This window comes from Cinclus cinclus, chromosome 1, assembly GCF_963662255.1.
Source record: "Cinclus cinclus chromosome 1, bCinCin1.1, whole genome shotgun sequence".
Taxonomy (NCBI): Eukaryota; Metazoa; Chordata; class Aves; order Passeriformes; family Cinclidae; genus Cinclus; species Cinclus cinclus.
This window is the reverse complement of record NC_085046.1, coordinates 64,485,455-64,506,184: the sequence shown is the minus strand read 5'-3', so window position 1 is coordinate 64,506,184 and position 20,730 is coordinate 64,485,455. Positions and strand designations below refer to the sequence as shown.

General features: G+C 44.6%; 1 protein-coding gene across 3 annotated transcripts in view; it reads right to left on the bottom strand.

Moving 5' to 3' along the window:
• The window catches only part of GFOD1 (Gfo/Idh/MocA-like oxidoreductase domain containing 1), a 71,637-nt gene extending 51,284 nt beyond the window's left edge, over positions 1 to 20,353 (bottom strand). For 2 of the 3 annotated variants that reach the window (XM_062488849.1, XM_062488762.1), the window contains exon 1: positions 19,861 to 20,353. In XM_062488849.1, coding sequence (XP_062344833.1) covers positions 19,861 to 20,113 — 253 coding nt within the window. In that variant the 5' untranslated portion in view covers positions 20,114 to 20,353. Of the gene's footprint in view, positions 1 to 9,103; positions 9,423 to 19,860 lie in introns of those variants that run through there. The other variant, XM_062488934.1, reaches the window with a different exon arrangement.
• Between the last annotated feature and the right edge of the window lie 377 nt (positions 20,354 to 20,730).

Genomic DNA, 20,730 nt, shown 5'->3' with positions numbered 1-20,730 from the left:
GTAGTTCAGCAGATTATGTGAGGCATTAGTAAACTGAGGTAATTCCATCAATCACACCAACAGACAATATGACATCAATGCAGAAGTATAGGTATATGTGGATTCAAAGAACGGAACAAAAAGGATTGAAGAGAACTCACTAAGGTATTAAAAACTGCAGTTACATGGAATTAATGTGATTAAATTAATAACGGACAGTATAGCCTGACTACAAAGTACCTCTTTCAGCAGAGAGATTATTGTGATGGAATGCCTATCAAGGAAGATATTTAAGACGAGATATATCACAAAAATATGCTGTAGCAAAAACTCCGTTCTCTGCCCAGGAGATTGGTTAGGTAACCTCAACAGTTTTGTCTGTCTCAAACGGCTATGAACATACAGAGTAAGAGAGCTGGTCTGTCAGAGAAAAACCCAAACTCAAGGGGTTGTCTTCATGACTTAATCCACAGCAGCATATTCCAGAGACATTATATGACCTGTTCTTCCAGTATGACTAGGGAATGGCATGATTATGCCAGCTCTCTCTGAACACTTTTTTTTTTTTTGCAATGAACTGTGACTATTACAAAAGAGAGCAGTGCTGGGACTAAGAACATTATTGCACATCTGTACCAGCTAAAATATCCACCGCTACACACATAACAATAAGTAAAACTTGGTAGAATACATTCAAGTGACAACATTCATCTGCTCCTTGTAAGATCACAGTATTTTAGTAGGTTTTGTTCATGGCACATTAACATAACAACTGTTGCAGCTCAGAGCTTAGTTGGCAAAGTAAGCAGTGGAAGATGGGAGGGAGCAAAATGTCATTTTAGCATTGTTGCTAGAATACAATCAGAGAGGAGATAAACTACTAAGGTAGTAGTCAGATGTGGAACTTGCAAGATTGACAAACATAACATGAAGGAAAAGGGCAATACCCACCAACCAGATTTCTTTTTCTGTGGCTACTTCAACTGCTCCAAGTCCATGTTTCTATGTCTACTTAGCTTCCCTGTGACAAGTTGCTTCAAGGAGAAAGCACACACAACACCTGATTCTCCCATAAACACATCCCACATGAACATCATAGCTATGGGTACAAACAAGGGCAGACCCTCATGTTCTCCAGTCAGTTTATGGTCAGCTGAGCTGAAACCTCTTATGCCAGACCCAGCATCATAAGCCTGTTATTGGATTTGCCAAATTCCTGCTGGGTGAGGTATGCTTCCTACAAGATTATAATTACAAAATACACTGAAGGAGGCCACATTCAACAGCTTCTAATTAAAATTACTGTTATTTTTGTTCCCTGCAAATGAGTGCAGGAGGAACAAGGATGATATGTGCTTGAACCCATGGGGCTAGCACACAGGTACAACACTGGTACCTAGGCAGCCTTTCCCACCTGCACCATTTTTGTGCACCCCAGACTTCTGATCCCCATTGACTACTGTCTGACAAACACAGCACTAACAAGTCATAAGTGAATTCATATGGGCTTCCCAGAACTGCTCCTAAGTCACAGTGCAAATCAGCCTAATTCTATCAGTAGCCTTCTCTGCTTTCCACTCCACTCTGTGAAGAGCCTTCCCAGAGGGCCAGTCAACCAGGTGAAGGAAGCAAGCACATGCCTACTTGTCCCAGCCTGCTGGAGGAGGGCAAAGGCTCAGTTAGCTCATGAATAATGCATGGTCTGTTTATGCAACTCCAGGGACCCACTTCAAATCAGCCTGTGGTGTCTGGAATTACTTTAAGCATACTTGGCCAGACTCCTTGGTAGGGAAATCAAAAAGCTGCTTTCAAAATTTTCTCTGCACACTTGAAGCTTTCGCCCCTCTCTGCTGTACATAATCCAGAAGAAAAGATACATGATTTTCTGGTCACTCCAGTTTCACGCTGGTACCACTTGGCTGACTGCAGTACATTTACTCCTCATGTATGCTGCTGTGACACAGTGAGCTTCAAAGATGGCTTAACAGCATACAGGGATATACCAGCAATTCAGAAACAAGTCAGGAGGAGATCAAGCTGCATGCAGTAGCAGCAATGCCTCCCCTAAGCGGATGGTTAAGCACAAATTATTACAGTAAAGGTTAACACAGTCTTTTCTTACCTGAAGAGGTAGAACCTGAAATAATGAACAAGCAGTGTAAGAGGGAGAGGTTGAACTCAAAGGGGGTGAAATTACAAGCTATTCCTCCACCCTGCAAAAAAAAATTTTAAAATACTGGCTCTTATCCCAGAGGTTTGACCCCAGGGTGTATGATGTCAGTATACCAATGCAATAGCAGAAGCAAACCTTGAAATGTAATGTCAACTCCTCCTTGTAAACCTCATCTAATCCAAAATATTTCACATGAGAAAAACTTTCACAAAAAGGAGCCAGGAGGAAAAAAACATAGCACAACTATACAAAGTCAAGCACACTGTAGACATACCCATGTTAGGAAAAGGCCGAGTTGTTCATGGGGCCAAGTCAAGCAAGTCACAGTAACAGCTCCCTTAGCTCCCTCTTCCAAGCCCAGTGTTTAAAAATGTGCCACTACAGGCTGCGAACCCAGTGAAAAACGGACAACACTTAGCTTCTTCCTCTACACTGAGTGTGACAACCACAGATCAGTCTGAAAACATCCACAAACAATTTCTTGCTTACAAACCACTGTTTGGAAGTGCCTGGAGTATATTCAGTTCACCTCCCTGCATGCACTACGAAAGTGTCTCAGTGAAGAAGGCTGCAGGGGTGCTGTTAACAGCATCATTGGGACATTTACTCAAACAACAGCAAGTAAGTTTGAGCCCACCAAACTCTAATGCTTGCTGCAAACTTGAAAGATACTGCACATGAACCACTGCCTAATCAGGCAGCATCATAGCACAGGCCCTTGCTATGAGGAGTTGGGTGGATTCAACAAAACAAGGCAGATGGCAGGGTTATGACACAGAGCTAAAAGTAGCAGCCAAGAGCAAGCCCTGATGGAGCTTGGACCAGTCCTGTTCCCTTCCAGAACATGAAGTAAAGCATTATCCTGGAGGCCCTTCTCGCAAAAAAAAAAAAAAAAAAAAAAAACCAAAAAAAACACAACCACCTAATTTTTGCAGACTTTTTTACCCGTTTTCTACACACATAGGCTGAGTTCAAGCTAGGTGATACCAGCCATCTGCCTACAGCACATTTCAGCAACCATCTTGGGAAGACAGCTCATATACCTGAAAATAGAGAAGGCTGTGGCACACACAGACACAGGTCAGGTCATTTCAAACAGAACTTAAATCGTGTTTGGCAAAAATTTCTGGAATTACTCAACAAGCTCTTATCAAATGTCTCATGGCTTATTGATGCTGAAACACCTATTCATCACCTCTGTTTAATAAACAAGAATTTCCAACTGTGCCTGTCCTGGTTTGAAAGACAGGTGTTTGCTAAGGAAATGATCCTTCCTTCCTACAGATTATTATGATTCTGAAATTAAGGGAGCTCTCAGACAAAGATATGGGGGTAGGAATAACAGTTCTTTACTAGTACATCTAACAAGACAAACTAGAACAACAACAGCTATGAAATTACCCACAAACAGAACAGTAACTCAGTCCCAGTGTTTTTTGGCTGCAGGCACCTTTTCCCTGAGCTGCAGCTCCCGGTGCTGGGGGCGGGCGGGTCCCGCAGAGCCGCAGGAGGGCTGGGGGTGATGGCAGCGCTGTCCCAGGGGGAGAGAGAGATGGAGAGAGAGCCCTCCGCTCACGGTGTGGGTTCCAGTGCTCAGCAGAGTGCTGGATGGTGGCAGGTTACAGCGAGAAGGCAGCAGGGCAGGGTCTGACAGCAGTGGGGATGGCTCCCGGCCACTGGGATGGCGGACATGAGGCTAAGGCGGCGATCGTCCTTCTCATCCGAACTCCGTGGGGGAAATGGGCCAAAGCCCAGCCTTCCACTTCCTCTTCTGGCTGTTTGGATATCGAGGGGTTTCCCTCTTCCCTCCCCTCCCCCTTGCCACCAGGGCCCAGTCAACAGGTATCTTAGCATGACAATGGGGAAAATTCCACAGAGGGAAAAGGGAAAGAACCAACCCCCCAACAGTGCCTGACTTCTCTCTTTCTTGATCTTCTGAAGGAAGGCTAACTTTCCATCCTTCACCATCACAGCAGTGTTATCAGTAACCTGCTGCACTTGGTGCCCAAAGCATTTTCTGCCTGACCAGAATAGTTCTTGGTACCTCAGTGGGGAGTCTGCAGTACCAGACAGGCTGCTTTATTCCTCCAGTCAGGAGTTTTGATCTTTGATGTTCATCTCCACAGGGAGAGAGCCTTTACAGAGTCTCTCTGGAAAGTTCAAGACAGCTTGAAGAAAAGACAGTAAAGGTAACACACTTTGTTTAACCTTTTTCATCACCAAAGCAAACAGCCAGCATTTTCACTTCCAGTGAAGGTTCATTAATTCACTGCATCTTCGTGCTGGAGATGTGTGACAGTTCTCACTGAAGTCAATGATGCCTTCCTCCCTTGCAATTTACCCTTTCCAAGAGTAATGCAAACCTCAGTTGAGGTCCTGCCCCAGCCCTCTCTCCTCCCTGCTGCATCATCCTGCCAGGGGACCACCAACACCACATAAGCCCCTGCAGCAAATCCAGGGCCAACTGGTGCACAGTCCTTTCTGGGCAAGCAGCCCATAGCTTGGTAGTGGGAAGGAGACAGGGAACACAACTCCCAGGAAAGAGGGATGGCAGACAAGGGAATTTGAAAGTAACAAGAGCTACACTCTCCTTCCGCTTCCATTTTTCCAAGCCTTGTCCCAGAAGCACAGCCTGCTGCATTGACACTTGTTCCCTCCTGCTCCAACACTCTCCCATCCCCTCCCCACCTTTATTCGGTTGGCTTTCTCAGGCCAAATTTGTCAGCGTGATGGGGTGCCTTTCCATTTTCTGTTCTCATCTACTTTTCCCATTTCTAACAAGGGAGGTGTCTCACTCAGCCCTAAGTGCAGTCCCTCCCCTCTTATCATCAGACTGAAATACATCCTCCTCTTCCAGGCAAATGTTATCTGAAGTTTTCAAGCAGTGAGTTTTCAAAGACAAGAAATGCCAAAGAACACTGCTATGTCTTTTCACCACTTCCCACAAGGCTTGGCATGGCTTGCCACGTTCTTATGACATTCAGGGAACTACAGTAAGTGCCAGAAGAGAGACTTCAGTGGTTTCTACTCCTAATACAGGTCCTTAACCTAAACAGCCCACGCCACCCCCTAGCCCTCGTAAGTCTCTTCTTTTTTTGGCACTGTTTCCAAACAAAGCTAACAAGCCAAACACAGGCCACCAAATGTAAGAGTCAGCCACGCAGAAAGAAAGATGGTATTCTCTGACCTAAAATTTGCTGCTGTACAGATAGCAGTAGCAGCATGGCCCAATTATGGCCCACTGCACATTTCCATCACAAATTCCATTCTCTTTATCCCACTCCTAGTATTTACAGCCTTTTACTCCTCTGAGAGAAAACCCAGCAAAAAGGCATCAGCCGTAAAACAAGCATTGCACTAGGGAAAAAAAGTATTTGTTTGTAAAGAAAAACAACTTTGTCTAGCCACATCTTTCAATCTCGCGGAAATACTGAGACAATGCAAGCAACTGGGTTTGGCTTTCCATCACTTGTAATGCTGCTGTCAGGAGAAGACCAGTTTCTTTGGAATTTTGGACAAAACAACAACTGCTAAACAGAAAGCAACTTCAAACAGATGACTTTTTGCCAATAGCACATCAGAATGCTTTAAAGTCTTTAGGCTTCAGGCATGTGGAAGTTCCATTAGGGTCACGCCTGACACACTCCTAATAGTGATCAAGCTCTCAGCGGCAATATCTGGAAGACTTTGAATGGACAAAAATTTCAGAGACAGTGAGATCTTCAGGGCTGCAAATCTTTTAGCACTTGACCTTTAATGCAATTTTGCTTGAGTTTTCATAGTTAGCCTCCCACCAAGTGGAATACACCTCTGCACTGATGCCTAACAAACCCACTGCCTAGAGCACAACTGCATCTATTCCACTGCTTTACACAAATGGAGAGAGGGGTGAGCTGCCTAGGGGTCCAACCCCGGCCAGGTGAATAACCCCCTTCCCACACTTTGACCCAAAACACCCACTGCTGTAATGAGACAATCCAAAGTAAGAGCTCTGCAAGCTTATTCTGCCTGTCATCACTCACTATTGTTGATGTGCTTCAAATGAATGGGCTCCAACACCTGCAGCTACCAACAGAGGTGAGAGTTTTCCCATCACTGTAAAACTGCTCATGGCAGACGTAGTAAGAACAGAACAAAAGGAATGCCACAGATGTGTTAAAGGCTATAGGATCTGCAAAACTGAGAACCAGAGACACACAGGAGTCTCATCCCCAACTGCTCAGTATTCTTCACCTGCTGCACCTCTAATCCTAAGGAATAGCAAAGAATGACTGCATCCATATTTTTGTGGGAAGGAGTTTGAGTTATGTGAGCACAGGGGGATACCAACATTGGAAAAAAAAAATAAATTCTCCTAGGAAATACAGAGATCCATCTCAGATTGCTCCACACAGGCCTTTTAATCTGGTTTCCATGTCTGAAAAGCAACAGGCCAGTTGAAATCACTTTAATCCTACCAAGATGAACATTTGACCATAAATACCTGAATTTTCACTATCTTGTGCCCTTTGAAGCAATTTACGCTTACTTGAGTATCCAAAAGAAGAAACAAGATACAAGTCTGAAAATTCAAGGCATTTTGAATGGTATATTCACCAGTTTCTCCATCTAAAGCATATAAAGCTTGATGCTCCCCACATCATCCACAGCATTTTAATTAATATCCTAACTATTGTCTACATCAATTCATCTCTCACAGTATTGTAATTACAAGTTTAGAGATTGGGACAGTACAGCTGCATTAAATCAGAACAGAGGTTCATGCTACACAACTCTCCTACCAGAGTTATGGAGTTTGTCTTAGTCCACAGCTAATTTTCTGACTTCTCTTCCTCTCTGGCCATGCTTAATTTTTTTTTTTTCCAGTCAAGAAACTACCCCCACTGTTTGCTACAAGAAAACTGAAGCAGCACAATTACCCACACTATTTCCCTAAAACTAGTTTCAGGCCCTGACAGGCTTTACAGTGCCAGGCCATCCTGGGAATAAAAGAAGAGATAATGAGAAAAAGATAGACTAGCAAGGTGATCTTATTACTACAGATATATATATATATTGTGTGAACAAGACTAAATTACTATATTTTATTTTCTGGCAGGACTAGAAGAATGTGACACTCTCATTTCTTCCTGCATTAACAGTTGCAGCAATTTCACGAGCCTATTGCTACAGCACAATCCCGTCTGAAGTTTCTTCTAGAGATTTTTTGATACATGGACAAAGAATATATCTCATTACAATCATGAGAGTATAATCTGTATGATCTGCTTGTTTCCTACCTACAAGCACCACATATAACACATGGAATGAAGGCTAACATAGCAAGACCAGATAGACAGTTATAAAAACCTACATGTATCCATCATCCAGGTCCAGAACTGCAGTGCAAGTAAACTCAAGGAGTAAAAAAAACACTTTCATGTACTTCTGTCAATTCTTTGATGCATCCTTTTCAATAAATAAATGTAAAATTAACTCCCCCCCAAAGTAAGCAAAAGCCTCAAAATCCAGTCCTTTGTCATTAAACCAAAGAACTCACAAGGCAAATTAATAACTCACTTGTTGCATTACATTTAAGACTCTTCAATAAAGCCTTAAATTATTTCCCAAAGCCTGATTTAGCAGTTAGAGCATCATCCCACAATTTTCTGTCAGGCACCAAGAAAAGGAAATGTTTTCTAATGCCTATTTATTTATTTACCACCTTGTGAAAAGCACTAAACTCCTATCTACCTTGAGAGACATCATTCATCATTCTGTACAGTGCAATTCCATCTACTGTAAATTCCCTGTAAGCACAGGGAATAGTACATGCAGCTCCAGCAACTACCAGCACCAATGACTTTCACCCAGCACCATCAGATGATTCTGCACAATTTAAGAGGCCATGCACGAGCACTCCACAGGCTGAAAAAAAAAATGCCCAGACATGAAATTACAGATCTGTTTCAACACTTCATTCAAGCACTCCTAACAGCAGCTGCAAATTTGAACGTGCTCATACCACCTTGAGCTGATGCTCAAGGTTGTATTTGCAACCAACATTACATAGGTGTATGCTACTGTCTACCTTCCAAAACAGCAGTTGCTCCAGCAAGCCCAAAAAGTCCCTTCCCATTTGCTAAAGAAAGGGGTTTCCCAGTGTGCAGAGGGGTTTCCCAGTGTGCAGAGGGCCATAACAAATACTAAAGAGAAATCCCATACTTCATTTAAAAATAAATACACAAGTCTCCCAGATGCTGAGCCATCACTGCTCATAGTAAGCTGTCTTTTTTTTTTTTTTTTTTTTTTTTTGGTAGCATCTGTTAGATAAACTCCAACACTGGAAAGCTGATTACTGAAGTTAATAACCCACAAAATATTCAGTGTCTCCAACAGCCCTTGCAATTCCTTCACAAGCTGCCCTGCACAGATTAAAAAGGGACACCAACAAGAGTAGCAGTAGAAGTTATTCTCCACTGTGAACCAGGTTACTCTGCACTCTCCCCAGTCCTCTCGTCACTCTGGTTTTAGAGTCCCTGCACAACCATCCAGGGAAAAGCCTCGACCAGAGCGACAGCGGCGACTCCTGCTCCAGCAGCTCAGATGTGCTTGCCATGATTATCATCCATCCACTCAACAGCGTTCAGCTGCAGCAGATCCCACAGTGAAAGGAGACCTCAGAGGCCTCACCTTCCACCCCTACCACCAGCTTCCCAAATAAACTTCAGCAAGTCTCTTCACTTCCCTGTGCTCCCTCATCCCTCGGTCTGTAGTTTTGGGCATCCTGAAAGATGAAACCACCTTCAGGAGGGCAGGTAGGTGCAATCTAATTAAATTACACAACCTCCGTAACAGAGAATGGAAGCTCAGAACAGAAATTCTGAAGCTTAATTCTCATCATACCACCCATGCTCAGAGCAAATAGGAGTCTCATCAAACACACAACAAGGGTATGGGTTTTATGCCCACCTGACACGTAACAGGTCAGGTCCTTCTGCATACAGATGGCAGGTCCCTCCGCAGGTGTGGTCTCAGCAGGTGCCAAAACATCCATGCACATCACCAGGCCTTGTGAAGGATCACCTTTGCCTACATGAACAAATCTGTGATTTCAAACAACAACCACGGTACCATCACAATTAAATTTCTATGACAAGCTGAGAGACAGCACTATAATCAAAGGCATAAGTAAGTCTGCTAGACAGCATCAAGTCTCACAAGCAAAGAGAACAGCATTCATGAGACAGCAGCAAGATGGCTGGTGAACAATTTCCTCATTTCAGGCATACAATGCATCAAAGTATTTTTTCCTAAAAGCTATGTGGTGGAGTAAAAATTATATTCAGAATTTCATTTCAGGTCCATGGTTCTCACAAGCTACACCAATAGTCACAGGCCACGTCCACACATACTTTAGCTAGTTTAGCAAAGATGTCACCCTTGCAAAACAACTATCTCATTATACAGATTTTTGAACAGAATTCTTTGGCAACATGAATTCAAAATTCAGAACACCTTCTCGTGTATTCAGATAATGCTGTATCCACAAACTAGTCTCATGGAGTGTTGCTTAGCACTCTGCCTGAGAAGAAAGTTTATATCAAAGCATCTCATACTGTTTAACCACAAAGCATCTTTCCCAGCACTAAACTGTCAAGTTCCTTCAAGGCAAGCAGCAAGTCACAAGAGTTCTGCAAGCTTTGTCAAGCTCATTTAGCAATAGATTTTTGTAAGCTATGGCTAGGGTGTCTATGCACCTCTGCTCCAAATATTTTCCATCTTATTTTTCATTCCTGCAGACACGTTGCCATAATATGCTATAGAAACACAACTACATCAAGCTATAGAATTGCAGAGACATAGCTATATCTTCAGATTTTTTGAGGAACTGTTACAAAAGCAGTTTGCAAGCAAATGCAAAATCCTACTTACATTAATTACTGTGCCTTACATATATTCTCTATTAAAAAAAAAAAAAAAAATCAGTGACTTTTGTCTTCAAGAAGACTACTTGTAATCTAAGGCTTGCAGAAACTGTCCCAAGACTGCCATCAATCATCTCCTAAATTGACAAAGATGACTTTGCTGAGGGGACACAGATCTGCAAGGCATGGCCCCTCTCCCTGAGGCATTGTTGGTTTATCTTTTGGGCCACAACATTTTCTCATAATAATGATGTTATCATAAATTTCAACTATTTCCTTTGATCCAGTAAAGCTTTAATTGCATTTACAATGGAGCAAGCACAATCAGAATCAAAGCTTTTACATACAACTTTCAGATACATTTCTGGAACTTATTTTGATCCACACAAGCTTAGCTGCAATTTTTTCAGATGTTCTCCCAGCTGTTTTCTCTCCCCTTTCCTATCCCCACATGAAACACTAACAGCTGCATTGTCTTTTATGGGCTGAGGAAGTGAAGGAAGGGGAGGCACTTCCAGGAATTTTTAATTTATATATTTTTCATTTAATGGAGTTTTTTACATTTTTACACATATATGAAACTCTATGTACAGATGCCAAGAGAAAGAATTTGGAATGCTCAGCCCAGCCCATGGTTTCACATTTTTAAGCAAGATCACCCTAGCACAGCAAGGGTAATTACTATTTTATAGTTCTCACTCCTTGCTTGACTCATTTGGATTTTGAAAAGCTCTCTATATTAAGGTTTCTCATTAGCCATGTGAAGCCCAGTACCCTAGAAACAATATTTAATTCAACCATGACCTCCCTTCTGGGCATTTCCTGGCAAAAATATTGCCAGTTAGAATAGCTGAAGACAGCCAAACATTCACTGCAAGGAAATGCCAAAACAAGGGTCTTTATTGCTGATAAAAGCCATGGAAACATCAGAATGCAAAACAAAGGTGCTGCCTTTTTTTCACTTCCATCTGCTTCACTAAAGCTGTGACTGCTGCTGTGATGGAATTGAAGGCACCAGTTTTCACCCTGAGATAAACTCTAGCAGAGCAGTAAATGACAGAAGCAATTTCACTCCCTGTATTAAATCACTATGTTTACTCTTAAATTACTACCAAGCAAGTTCCTCACACCATGTTCTCATTTTCTGTGCTCTTCACCACGCTCATACTCATGAGTTAGTCCTGATAAACACAAACTTTTATCATTAGTACTGGGTATGCCAAAAGAAGGATGCTATGGTCTATTTCCCACGGAGAAAAGGGGATAAACTCTCAGCCCCCACAATTCCCTACAACTCCTGTCACTCTGCGAGTCAAACCTGTGCATTAGTAAGATCTGGTGTGTATGATATCCTGGATGCCAGTTCCACCATCTGGAAGTGCAGGTATCCACAGTGCTCAAGGACAATTGTTACACTTGTCAGATGGATGAGCCTTGTCTGACAAGGGTGGTCATGGTCAGCTGTGCAGGGCAGCAAGGTTCATCCTCCTCTGCTCCTCACCACATTTTTAGCATAGCCAACTCCTGAACAAGCACAGAAGTTTGGAGACCTTTTGGAGACTTTTGTTCAAAGGTCCCCAAACTCAGTGACCCAAAAACCAAACTGAATTATTCACAGTGTCCACAACCATAAGCCCCTTGAATGAATGTATGACCCATCTTTATGCAAAGCACAGCTACACCCATACACCTAGAGCTGGACTATACCTGTAACACAGATACACCTGTGCCACCTGAACGCCCAAAAGATGTTTGCAACTGACCACTTATGCCTGCACAGGGGAAGGAATAACCTGTGCCACATACAGGTGCCACTGTGCTGGCAGAACAGTGCTTATGCCAAGTCACACCTGCTGGACTTCTAATGACCACACAGCAATTATTGCATTGAAGAAATCATACCCCTTGCAGTCATAATTATACTGGTATGTAAATCTACATGCAGACCAGGCCTTAAATCCATTTAGGAAACCTACACAAGGGATTTCCCCTCTTTAATTACACAGCCATTTAAATAAATTTGTTTAAATCAACACTTAAAACCTAAAATAGTTTGTTTTTTTTTTTAAAGGAGTGTGGTTTTGTTACTTGCATGCATGCTGACCTTGCAAATTAAGTTGGTGATTTTGACAACACAGTCTTAGGAGCTCAGAGTTTGTTACATGAATAACACACAAAAAGCAGTAAGGTAAACACTTCTGCTTTAGTGGTTTGAAACAACCAGAAAAATTCATAGCCAGTGTGGCAAACAGATACTAACAAGTGAACGGGGTTCTTGCACTGCAGTGGCCTGTGAAAAACATCCATCTTGGCCATCCTGGAAATTTAGCTCCATCTTCATCTTTGGTGCTCTGCCATCACTATTGCACAATGGGCAAAATCTACTGCACATACAAAGAAAAGGACAGCAAGTTGCAATATGCTCTAACACAATTTATCTAGTTTTCAAACAAAAGCAGATAGAACAATGTATTTAGTATCTTGCAGAGCTTTTACCCTGCATCCATCAGGGGTTGTGCTCAACTACCCATGCCAGGAGCATACAGCCAACCTCTGTCACGTACTGTCAATCTCAGGTATGAGAGGGCTTTAAGGGGGGAAAAAAAAAAAGAAAAAAAAAAGAGAGAGAGAGAAAAGAGGCAACTGTGGAAAGTTTGAAAATCTAGTCATTTTATTAGTCCAACATATTTTACATTCTCTGCATTTATCTACATATTCTTTCAAAATCTGGAACAACAGAAGCAGCTTTTAAGTCCTTCATTTTACCTACTTCACTGAACACTCAGCAACTCAAGTCCCAAAAACCAAGAAGTCAGAGGGATCAGACAGCTCAGTACCACAGCAGGCATCACAGTGACCACTGCTTGTCAAGAATGAAGAAACAAAGCAATGCAAGAGTAACAACAACAAAATCTGTCTTCTGGTGTTGCCTATGTTAGCGGACTGCAATAATTTACAAGTTAAGTAATTACAATACTTAGCTGGGCACAGCTCTAGCAGGACAAACACACACCTTATAACAATACCTTCTCTTATCTTTTCATAGAATCGAGCTGTGCAGCACATTTTCTGCTTGTGCAACAGCATAACCGTGCCATTTTAAACACCCCCCCCCCCAAAAAAAAAACCAGCTGCACAAGAAGTCTATGTGATATTCACTGTATGAACTGTGGCCATCAAGTGAAAAACACAATATCCTCACTAGGACAGCCACAGGGCTAGACATGCACGTCTACACCTTCAGCACCAATGCCTGCTTCATTCATGGGAGATATTTTACTGCTTCCAGCCTTTTACTACTTAGCTCACACTAGTTAAATTTTCCCCAGCAATGCCAGAAGCCATGCCTCAGAGAGCTACTTACCTTTTACTTGTTTGCAACACCGAATCAAGATACTATTGTGCTGCTAATGCTAGTTTGTCGCTGTTAGCACTGACAAGGGTGCCCTGGGAAGACCAGTGCTGGAAACAGCCCTGGTGTGCACCAGTCTTTGAACAGAATTTTTTCCAGCACCAGAGATGGTAAAAAAAAAAAAACCAAAACAAAACAAAAAAACAACAACAACAAAATGCATTTGCCACCATTGGTAACACAATGTAAGAGCAGAATAGAGAATAGCACAACAATAGTGTTCAAAGCACACTGAAATGATAAAGGTTCATAAGGGCTTGCCTACGTAAAGATCTACCAAAAAAAAAAAAAGCAGCCCTGACACATATTAAAAGATTAAAAGTAAGATTTCTATTTCAAAGTATCACCCCTGACTATAGTCTCTGCCTAACAAAGCGTGACAGATCAAATCAAACACTGACAGAGGTCAGCACTTCTCTCATTTTCTTCTCTTTACCATGCCAAAGGTTCAAGCTCCCAGCAGTCAAGCAGATGGAAGAAGGGTGTCTGTGCTCTGGCACACTCTGCCCTTTAAATCACAGGGAGAAGCAGGGCTGCTGGGGGCTTGGGCTGCCATTTGTTTCAACGAACTCACCTACAGAGCACAGTAAAATTTGTCAGTGGACAGTAACCTGCCAAGCTTGAGAGATGCTGCTTTCCGCATCTGTCCTTCTCCTGCTGAGTGGGCCAAGGCTACACCTGCAGCCATCCTGAGGAGATTCAGCCCAACCCACTTCAGTTGCCCACACAGGTCTGGAGACAGCATTTTGGGATGCCCAAGGCCAAGCACTGTTTAAACAGGGAAGAAATGCAGCAACACACTCTGACCTGACTGGACACAGGATCACAGCAAGATCTTCATATCTAACACTGTTTAAAACAGCCACTTCCATCACAGCTGGCTGGTTTTTAGGCTGGGCAAATTTGGCTGTGTCATCACAGCATGAGCTCAGTACCCCAGTATTCCAAGTCTGGTCCATTCCAGGCTCCCAACCCACCTATCAGTGTAATAACAGAACTGGTGGCTACTTTCACACAGAAGAGAGCAATTGGGAAAAAATGAAAACACTGCCTTTGATTTGAAGGTCAGAAAGGAAACAAAAGGTGAGGGGTTTTCTGTTTGTTTTGTTTGGTTGGTTTGTTGTTTTTTTTTTTGGTTTTGTTTTTAAACCTGAACACTGGTCTTTACCTCAACTGTCTCAGAGGCCCAACATCTCTGTAGGAATGTTACAGGAATAATACTGGCATTAAAGGTCTGCCACACTGAGAAAAAAAGGTCAATGGAAGAGTTAGATGCCATTTTTTGTGGTATACCTTCATCACTCAAGTAGAAAGATGACATGCAGCCGATTGCCAGCAGGCTCTTTGGACTGCCTTTCCAATAAATAAATAAATAAATAAATAAATAAATAAATACATAAAAGAGGCATCTCAACCTTTTCTAGCTCCACTGATTAAAGACAGACAGCACTTCATCTGACTTCTTTTGCAGTAAGATGACCATAATTCACACTTAATATGCCGCAAAGTCATCTGCCTTCCAAGAACAGGAGCATGTTATGCTGAAAGTCACTGCTGTTAGGTCAAATTTAAACTCAGTATTACAGGACAGATTACATTGCTATTATTAATAAATAGTCATGATAATGTTTTCCTTTAATAGGGCATCTCTTCCCCAAGAATCCTATTGCTTTATAAACTCTGGCGTGAGTTTTATCCACTGCTACAACCTTAACTTCCGCCTGATTTGCATGGGTGCAGAAGAACGTAGAAATAAAGAATGCATCAGATCTGTAAATTACTTCACTGCAGCTTGGTGTTCCTCGCACCTCAGAGGTAGATCCTGCAATAACACAGTCAGTGTTTTAACCAGGAGTTCTCACAAACACATTTTGGACAGCAGGCCTATACCGCATGCCTGTGTGGTACCAGTGCTTCCTGTGAAGGGATAGGAAGGTAAGGATCTGAGCAGTACTATTTATGTTCCTCTCTAAATAAAGATGCTCCCTCATGACCACAATCAAGTACGGAAGAGCTACCAATCAGCAAAAAAATTTAAGTGCTCCTTAAGAGGAGCAGCTTCTGGAGGGCTGGGAAAGTTGGACTCTGTGTAGTCCCCAGGCAGAATGGACTCCTACCATGTGCTACTACAACACAAATATTTTAAAAACCAATACTATGTAGACATGGCTGCAAACACGTGCAGTAAATATTCAACATGCAGCTCAGTGTTCCTGTCCTTAACTTGGGATGAACAAGTAAGCAAAACAACTGTAAATAGAATCAAGGATAACATCTCCAGAGACATGCTAAACATCTGGTACTTGAGTTTTCTCAAAAGCAATGTATTTGCTCCCCAGAAACACTTATGTGGAACTCAGGAATAACTTCTCTTTATCCAAGCTGGTATGATGCAAACACCAACAGGACCAGGCACGTAGAAACATCTGTGCCTTCAAGATGAAACGTCACCAAGGTCTTTTCTCAGAAACACACACTGATGTGGACAGCTATTCAGTCCCATAGAGCAAGTGTTTTGATCAGGATCTGAAGAATGTCATATCCAGTTGACAGAGGAGGGATTACACTGTGAAAAGCCACATGCTAACAGTGTTGAACCAGGTGGAGGCTCATATACTCTGTACTAGCAGCTCTTCTGATGCTGGGCACAAATAGGCACTCAACAGGTGACGTATTTCATCTCCGTACACAAACACATCTCCCCTGCCTGATCAGGCCTGGGATACAACTGTACTGCTGAAGCATGCAGGGAGGGGAAAAGAGGACAACTTCTAGCAAACACACCAAATGCTTCAGTTCAGAGAGAAGGGAAACCACCCCTATTCAAGAGCAGGACTGTTCTCAATGCTTACCTTAATATTCACCCACTGATCTTTCTTGACCACCAAGCAGCAAGTCAGTCAGGACATCAGTTTTGTAATATGCTCCAGGGAGTGAATACAAACCAAGAATAAAAATAGCTCCTAAGTGAACAGTACAGTACAGACGAGGGGCAAGAACGGGAAAGGGTCAGTCAGGCCCATTTTGTAGAAGCAAACAAGGAATTTGATTCCTTTTATCCACAAGTGACAGACACCATCAGCATATTTCACAAAAAACACCATGGGTTTTATTTATACTTTTGGTCTCTGTTCAAACCACCCTGGTTTCCAAAAAAATTCTCCCTTGATTTCTCAGGTGGTTCCAAAGACTTGCCCAACATTGATCCTACTCCTAAGAAATCTACCATAGAGTCAGATGCACCTCTGGAATCTGTTTCTAAAGGAGATGGGCAACAGAGGTTAAGAGGAAAAGCTAACAAGGCAATTTTGAAGCGTTATTTCACCCCTCAACAGCTGCCAGGAAGCCACAATTTAGTGACTTCCTCAGCTGGGGCATGTATTCGTACATTTCTGTTTCAACAGCAGTTGATGGCAAACTGTGCCAAAAACACATTTCAAGCAACAACACATCTACATGTCATGTGCATCAGTGAAAACAAAACAACTGAGTCCTTCCTGTCGAGTGGCCAGAGTTAAACACAGCTGTGGGGACACCTGTTTCACCCCACCTTCATTTCTGGAGTCTGCATCAGAAACAGGCCAGAAGGGACTCAGTGTGCTGCAAATTCACAGCGTAAGCTCAGCTCCAGATGGGTGATGGAAATGCTACCTACTGCTTCCTTGGGCTTTTACTTTTTAATAATGAAACTTCACCACATGAGAACACAGCTTTTGGAAACAAGACCATTTAAAATAAAACATGGGTACCAAAGAAAAGTTGGTCCCTCTCTCTTTCCAGGCCAGATATGCATTCTGTAATAGAGAAGCCAGACATGAATGTTATTAATAAGCAACTCAGGGTTTCTCAACCTCTTCAACTGCAATGCAGGACATCATGTTTAGACCTCCTAAAATCTCCATATTTAAAACCTCTGGTATGCCCATCTATGTCCTATCAGTAGCTGCTACATAATTATTTTTCGTGCAAAATTTCAAGAGTAAGGAATGTATTTTCATAATTTGCTTTTCTCCATCTATACAACATAGCCCTTTCTTACCAGAGACATCTAAACCTCCCACTTGAACTGAAGTCTCTCCCATAAACCAGAAAATTAATTGATTGAAGCAAAATAATCACTCTGGAGCACAGCAGTTCCCAAGCCATGAAGAGCACACGGGACTAGGAGACAGAGCTGCCAGCAGAGAGATATTCCTCTCAGCAGTTTGGGAACTGCTACTCTAGCTCCCTGTCTGCATCTATAAGAATGTGCAAGAACTTTCATTATTATAGACCCAGGGTCTGTATTAAAAAAAAAAAAAAATTACCTCTGCAGTAATTGAGAGAAGAGTTATTTATAGCTCAAGATATAATTCTGTAATAACACTTTAAGTAAAACACTATAAAAAATTTTCAGGTGTTGCACATTATCATCTTGTAACCTGTTCAGGTAGTTCCTGTTTAATGACCATTCCATGTATTTTTACACAAACTTTGTTACCCCTACAACATACTACAATTTTGTTTCCCCTCCAAGGACTGCTGGGGAAAGGGAGGAAACGCTTTAACTAGAGATAAAAGAGAACCAAGAATGGTGCTATTCTGATAAATGGGGAGAAAACACCTTTTTCCTGCTCTGGTCTGTTGCTAGCAGATTGCATCAGCATACCATTAATATCTCAGCTACATCAATTCATAGAGCCATTCATAAATTCAGCTCATGTTTGAGAAGAGACTTGTTTTTCTTCTTCAATCTGCAAATATTCAGACAAGGACAAAACATTATTACTTTACTACGCTAGACATGTGTCTGGCCTCTGAGAAAAAGCCCACCAATTGTGTTTCTTCGTTATTTCAGAAATGTTGTTCTTCTAACAGATGCCATGTCTGCCTGAAACCTCATGGGACTCTACCTCTAAGAGTACAAGGCAAGCCAGGCTTCCATGAGCAACACCTGCAGGAAGAGAGGCTCACAGGAAAACTAACACAATTGTCACCAAATTAATGTGTGTCAAACGTGGAACCCTGTTACCTTATACAGTCCTTTCTAAGTGTTTTGTGGGACATGTACTTCTACATTACTAATTCATTCACACATCATTCTGGCAAGCAAGTCAGGCTACTGGTGGGAGTGTAGCATCTTCAGGAAAAAGTCAAGTGCATTATAAAAGAAAAGCAAATGTTCTGACTCAAAGAACAAGCATTTCTGAGTACAGAAAGTAACTCTGAGCAAAGATTCCAGACAAATGCCTACAATGTACTCGAGGCAGGATTTTTTTCTTTAGGTACTGACTTAATTTCCTTAATTGCATGATTTTAAACGTTGAAAACACTAGCTGGCTACGATATTAGCAGCATTTGAATGGTGACTAATTCTAATGAGTATGCTGGTAGCAATTTTTAACACTAGGACACACTACACACATTTACGAGGCCGAGAGCGATAGCAATCAGCCTCCTTAGCCGCAGCCCCAGCAGCCGAACCAGCCACCCCGGCTCATAAACCTCCACGCTCTCTGCGACGACACCTCACAGCTTTTCCCTCTCGTTTTCACCTTTCGTCACCTATAACTGCGGGGACAAATGAAGACTACTTTACTGTAGAGGGTGCTCCCACTAAAGTCCATCAGAAAGTCAGTGCCCGAGGACCAGAGATCCCGAAGATGGAAGAGTAAAGCCTAGACTTCTGCTCACCCAGGAGAAAGCGAGATGCGGCCCGCTTTTGCACGCCTGTATCCAGAGCAGAGCAGGTTACCACAGTGCATGCCTACTTTCTCAGTCCCTCCTTCCCTTTGTACGTGAGCTTCGCTGAGCCTCGGCTGTAAGAGCGTTTCCTTCGCTGTCACCGCTTCCTGCCTCCCTCTCCAGCTCGCAGCTGGGGTCCCGGGGGCAGGGCGGACACCCGCACCCCTCGAGTAGCGCGGGTGCCCCATGGCGGGCACGATGTTCGAATCCCCACTCCCCCGCCAGCCGCCGATAGGAACTGGCGGGCGGTATGATTATTTCCTCCCTTTTACCGCGACTTTCTCCTTTTTACCACGACACGGACGACACCTGCTCTCTCCTCCCGCACCCTCGGGTGTCAGGCCCGGCCCTGCCCAGGCTTGCCCGAGCATCCCGGAGGGGCGGGTCCCCGGTGCCGAGGGAGCACGCCGGGGGGGTTCGGGGATACGGGATGTCACGCCGAGCTGCCGCAGCGCCATCCCCCGCGCCCCATCGGTCCTCGGCCTGCACCCGCGGCTCGGCCAGACCCTCTCCGGAGACACGGGGAACGGGGAAGAGGGCTGAAGAGTAAAGCGAAGGGAAAACTCCGCGCTGAGCTGGGGAGCTCCAATTCCATTCAGCCCGAGGGGACCGCGAATACCGAGCCCGAGGCGGGGCCGCCCCCCCGGCCGGCCGCCCGCACTCACCCAGGGTCTTGACGGCGACCTGCCGGGTGAGCGGCGGCGGCAGGTTGACGCAGACCAGGTCGACGTCCTGGTGCAGCAGCACCTCGTCGATGCGGCTGGTGTAGAAAGGGACGCTCATCTCCTTGGCCAGCTCCTCCGCCTCCTCGGGCGTGCGGCCCCACAGCGCCTTCACGGCGAAGCCCTCCGCCTTCAGCAGCGGCACGATCACCCGCGCCGTCAGCCCGGTGCCGAACACCCCCACCCCGGGCAGCATGGCGGCGGCTGGCACGGCGAGGCGAGGCGCTCCCTCCTTCTCTCAGCGGGGAGAGGGAGACAGCTCGATACCGCTGCTGCTTCTGCTGCTGCTGCCGCCGCCGGGGCCGGGACCTGCCGCCCCCCGCCTCAGCAGCACCGCGGCCGCCGGCTGCCCCGCCATGCCCCCACCATCACACACAGCCCCGCGGAGGCGCCGGCGCCGCGCTCCCTTCGGCGGACGCGGGGCGCGCAGGGGCGACCGCCCTTCTCCGGGCGGCGGCGCGGACTCAGCGCCGCTCCTCTGCCATGTTCGGCGGCGCCCGCTCGCCGCCGGGAGGGCGGCGCGTCGCTGTCACCTCCCGGGTGTTCCTGCACCGCCCGCACCGCCCCCGCCGCACCATTGGCGGCCGCCCGCCCCGGCACCGCCCCGCCGCCGGCACCGGCGCCGCCGGGCGCGCCCTGGGAGCGTCCAGCCCGGGATGCGGGGTCACGGCACGGTGCGGGCTGCGGGGGCGCGGTGCGGATATCGCCCACAGGTGCGCTCCGCGGCACCGCCAGGGTTTGCCGTCCGCCCGGCGGATCGGTATCGGGACATCTCCGGAAACTTCTTTCCTTCCCCCGCCTCTTCCCCCACGA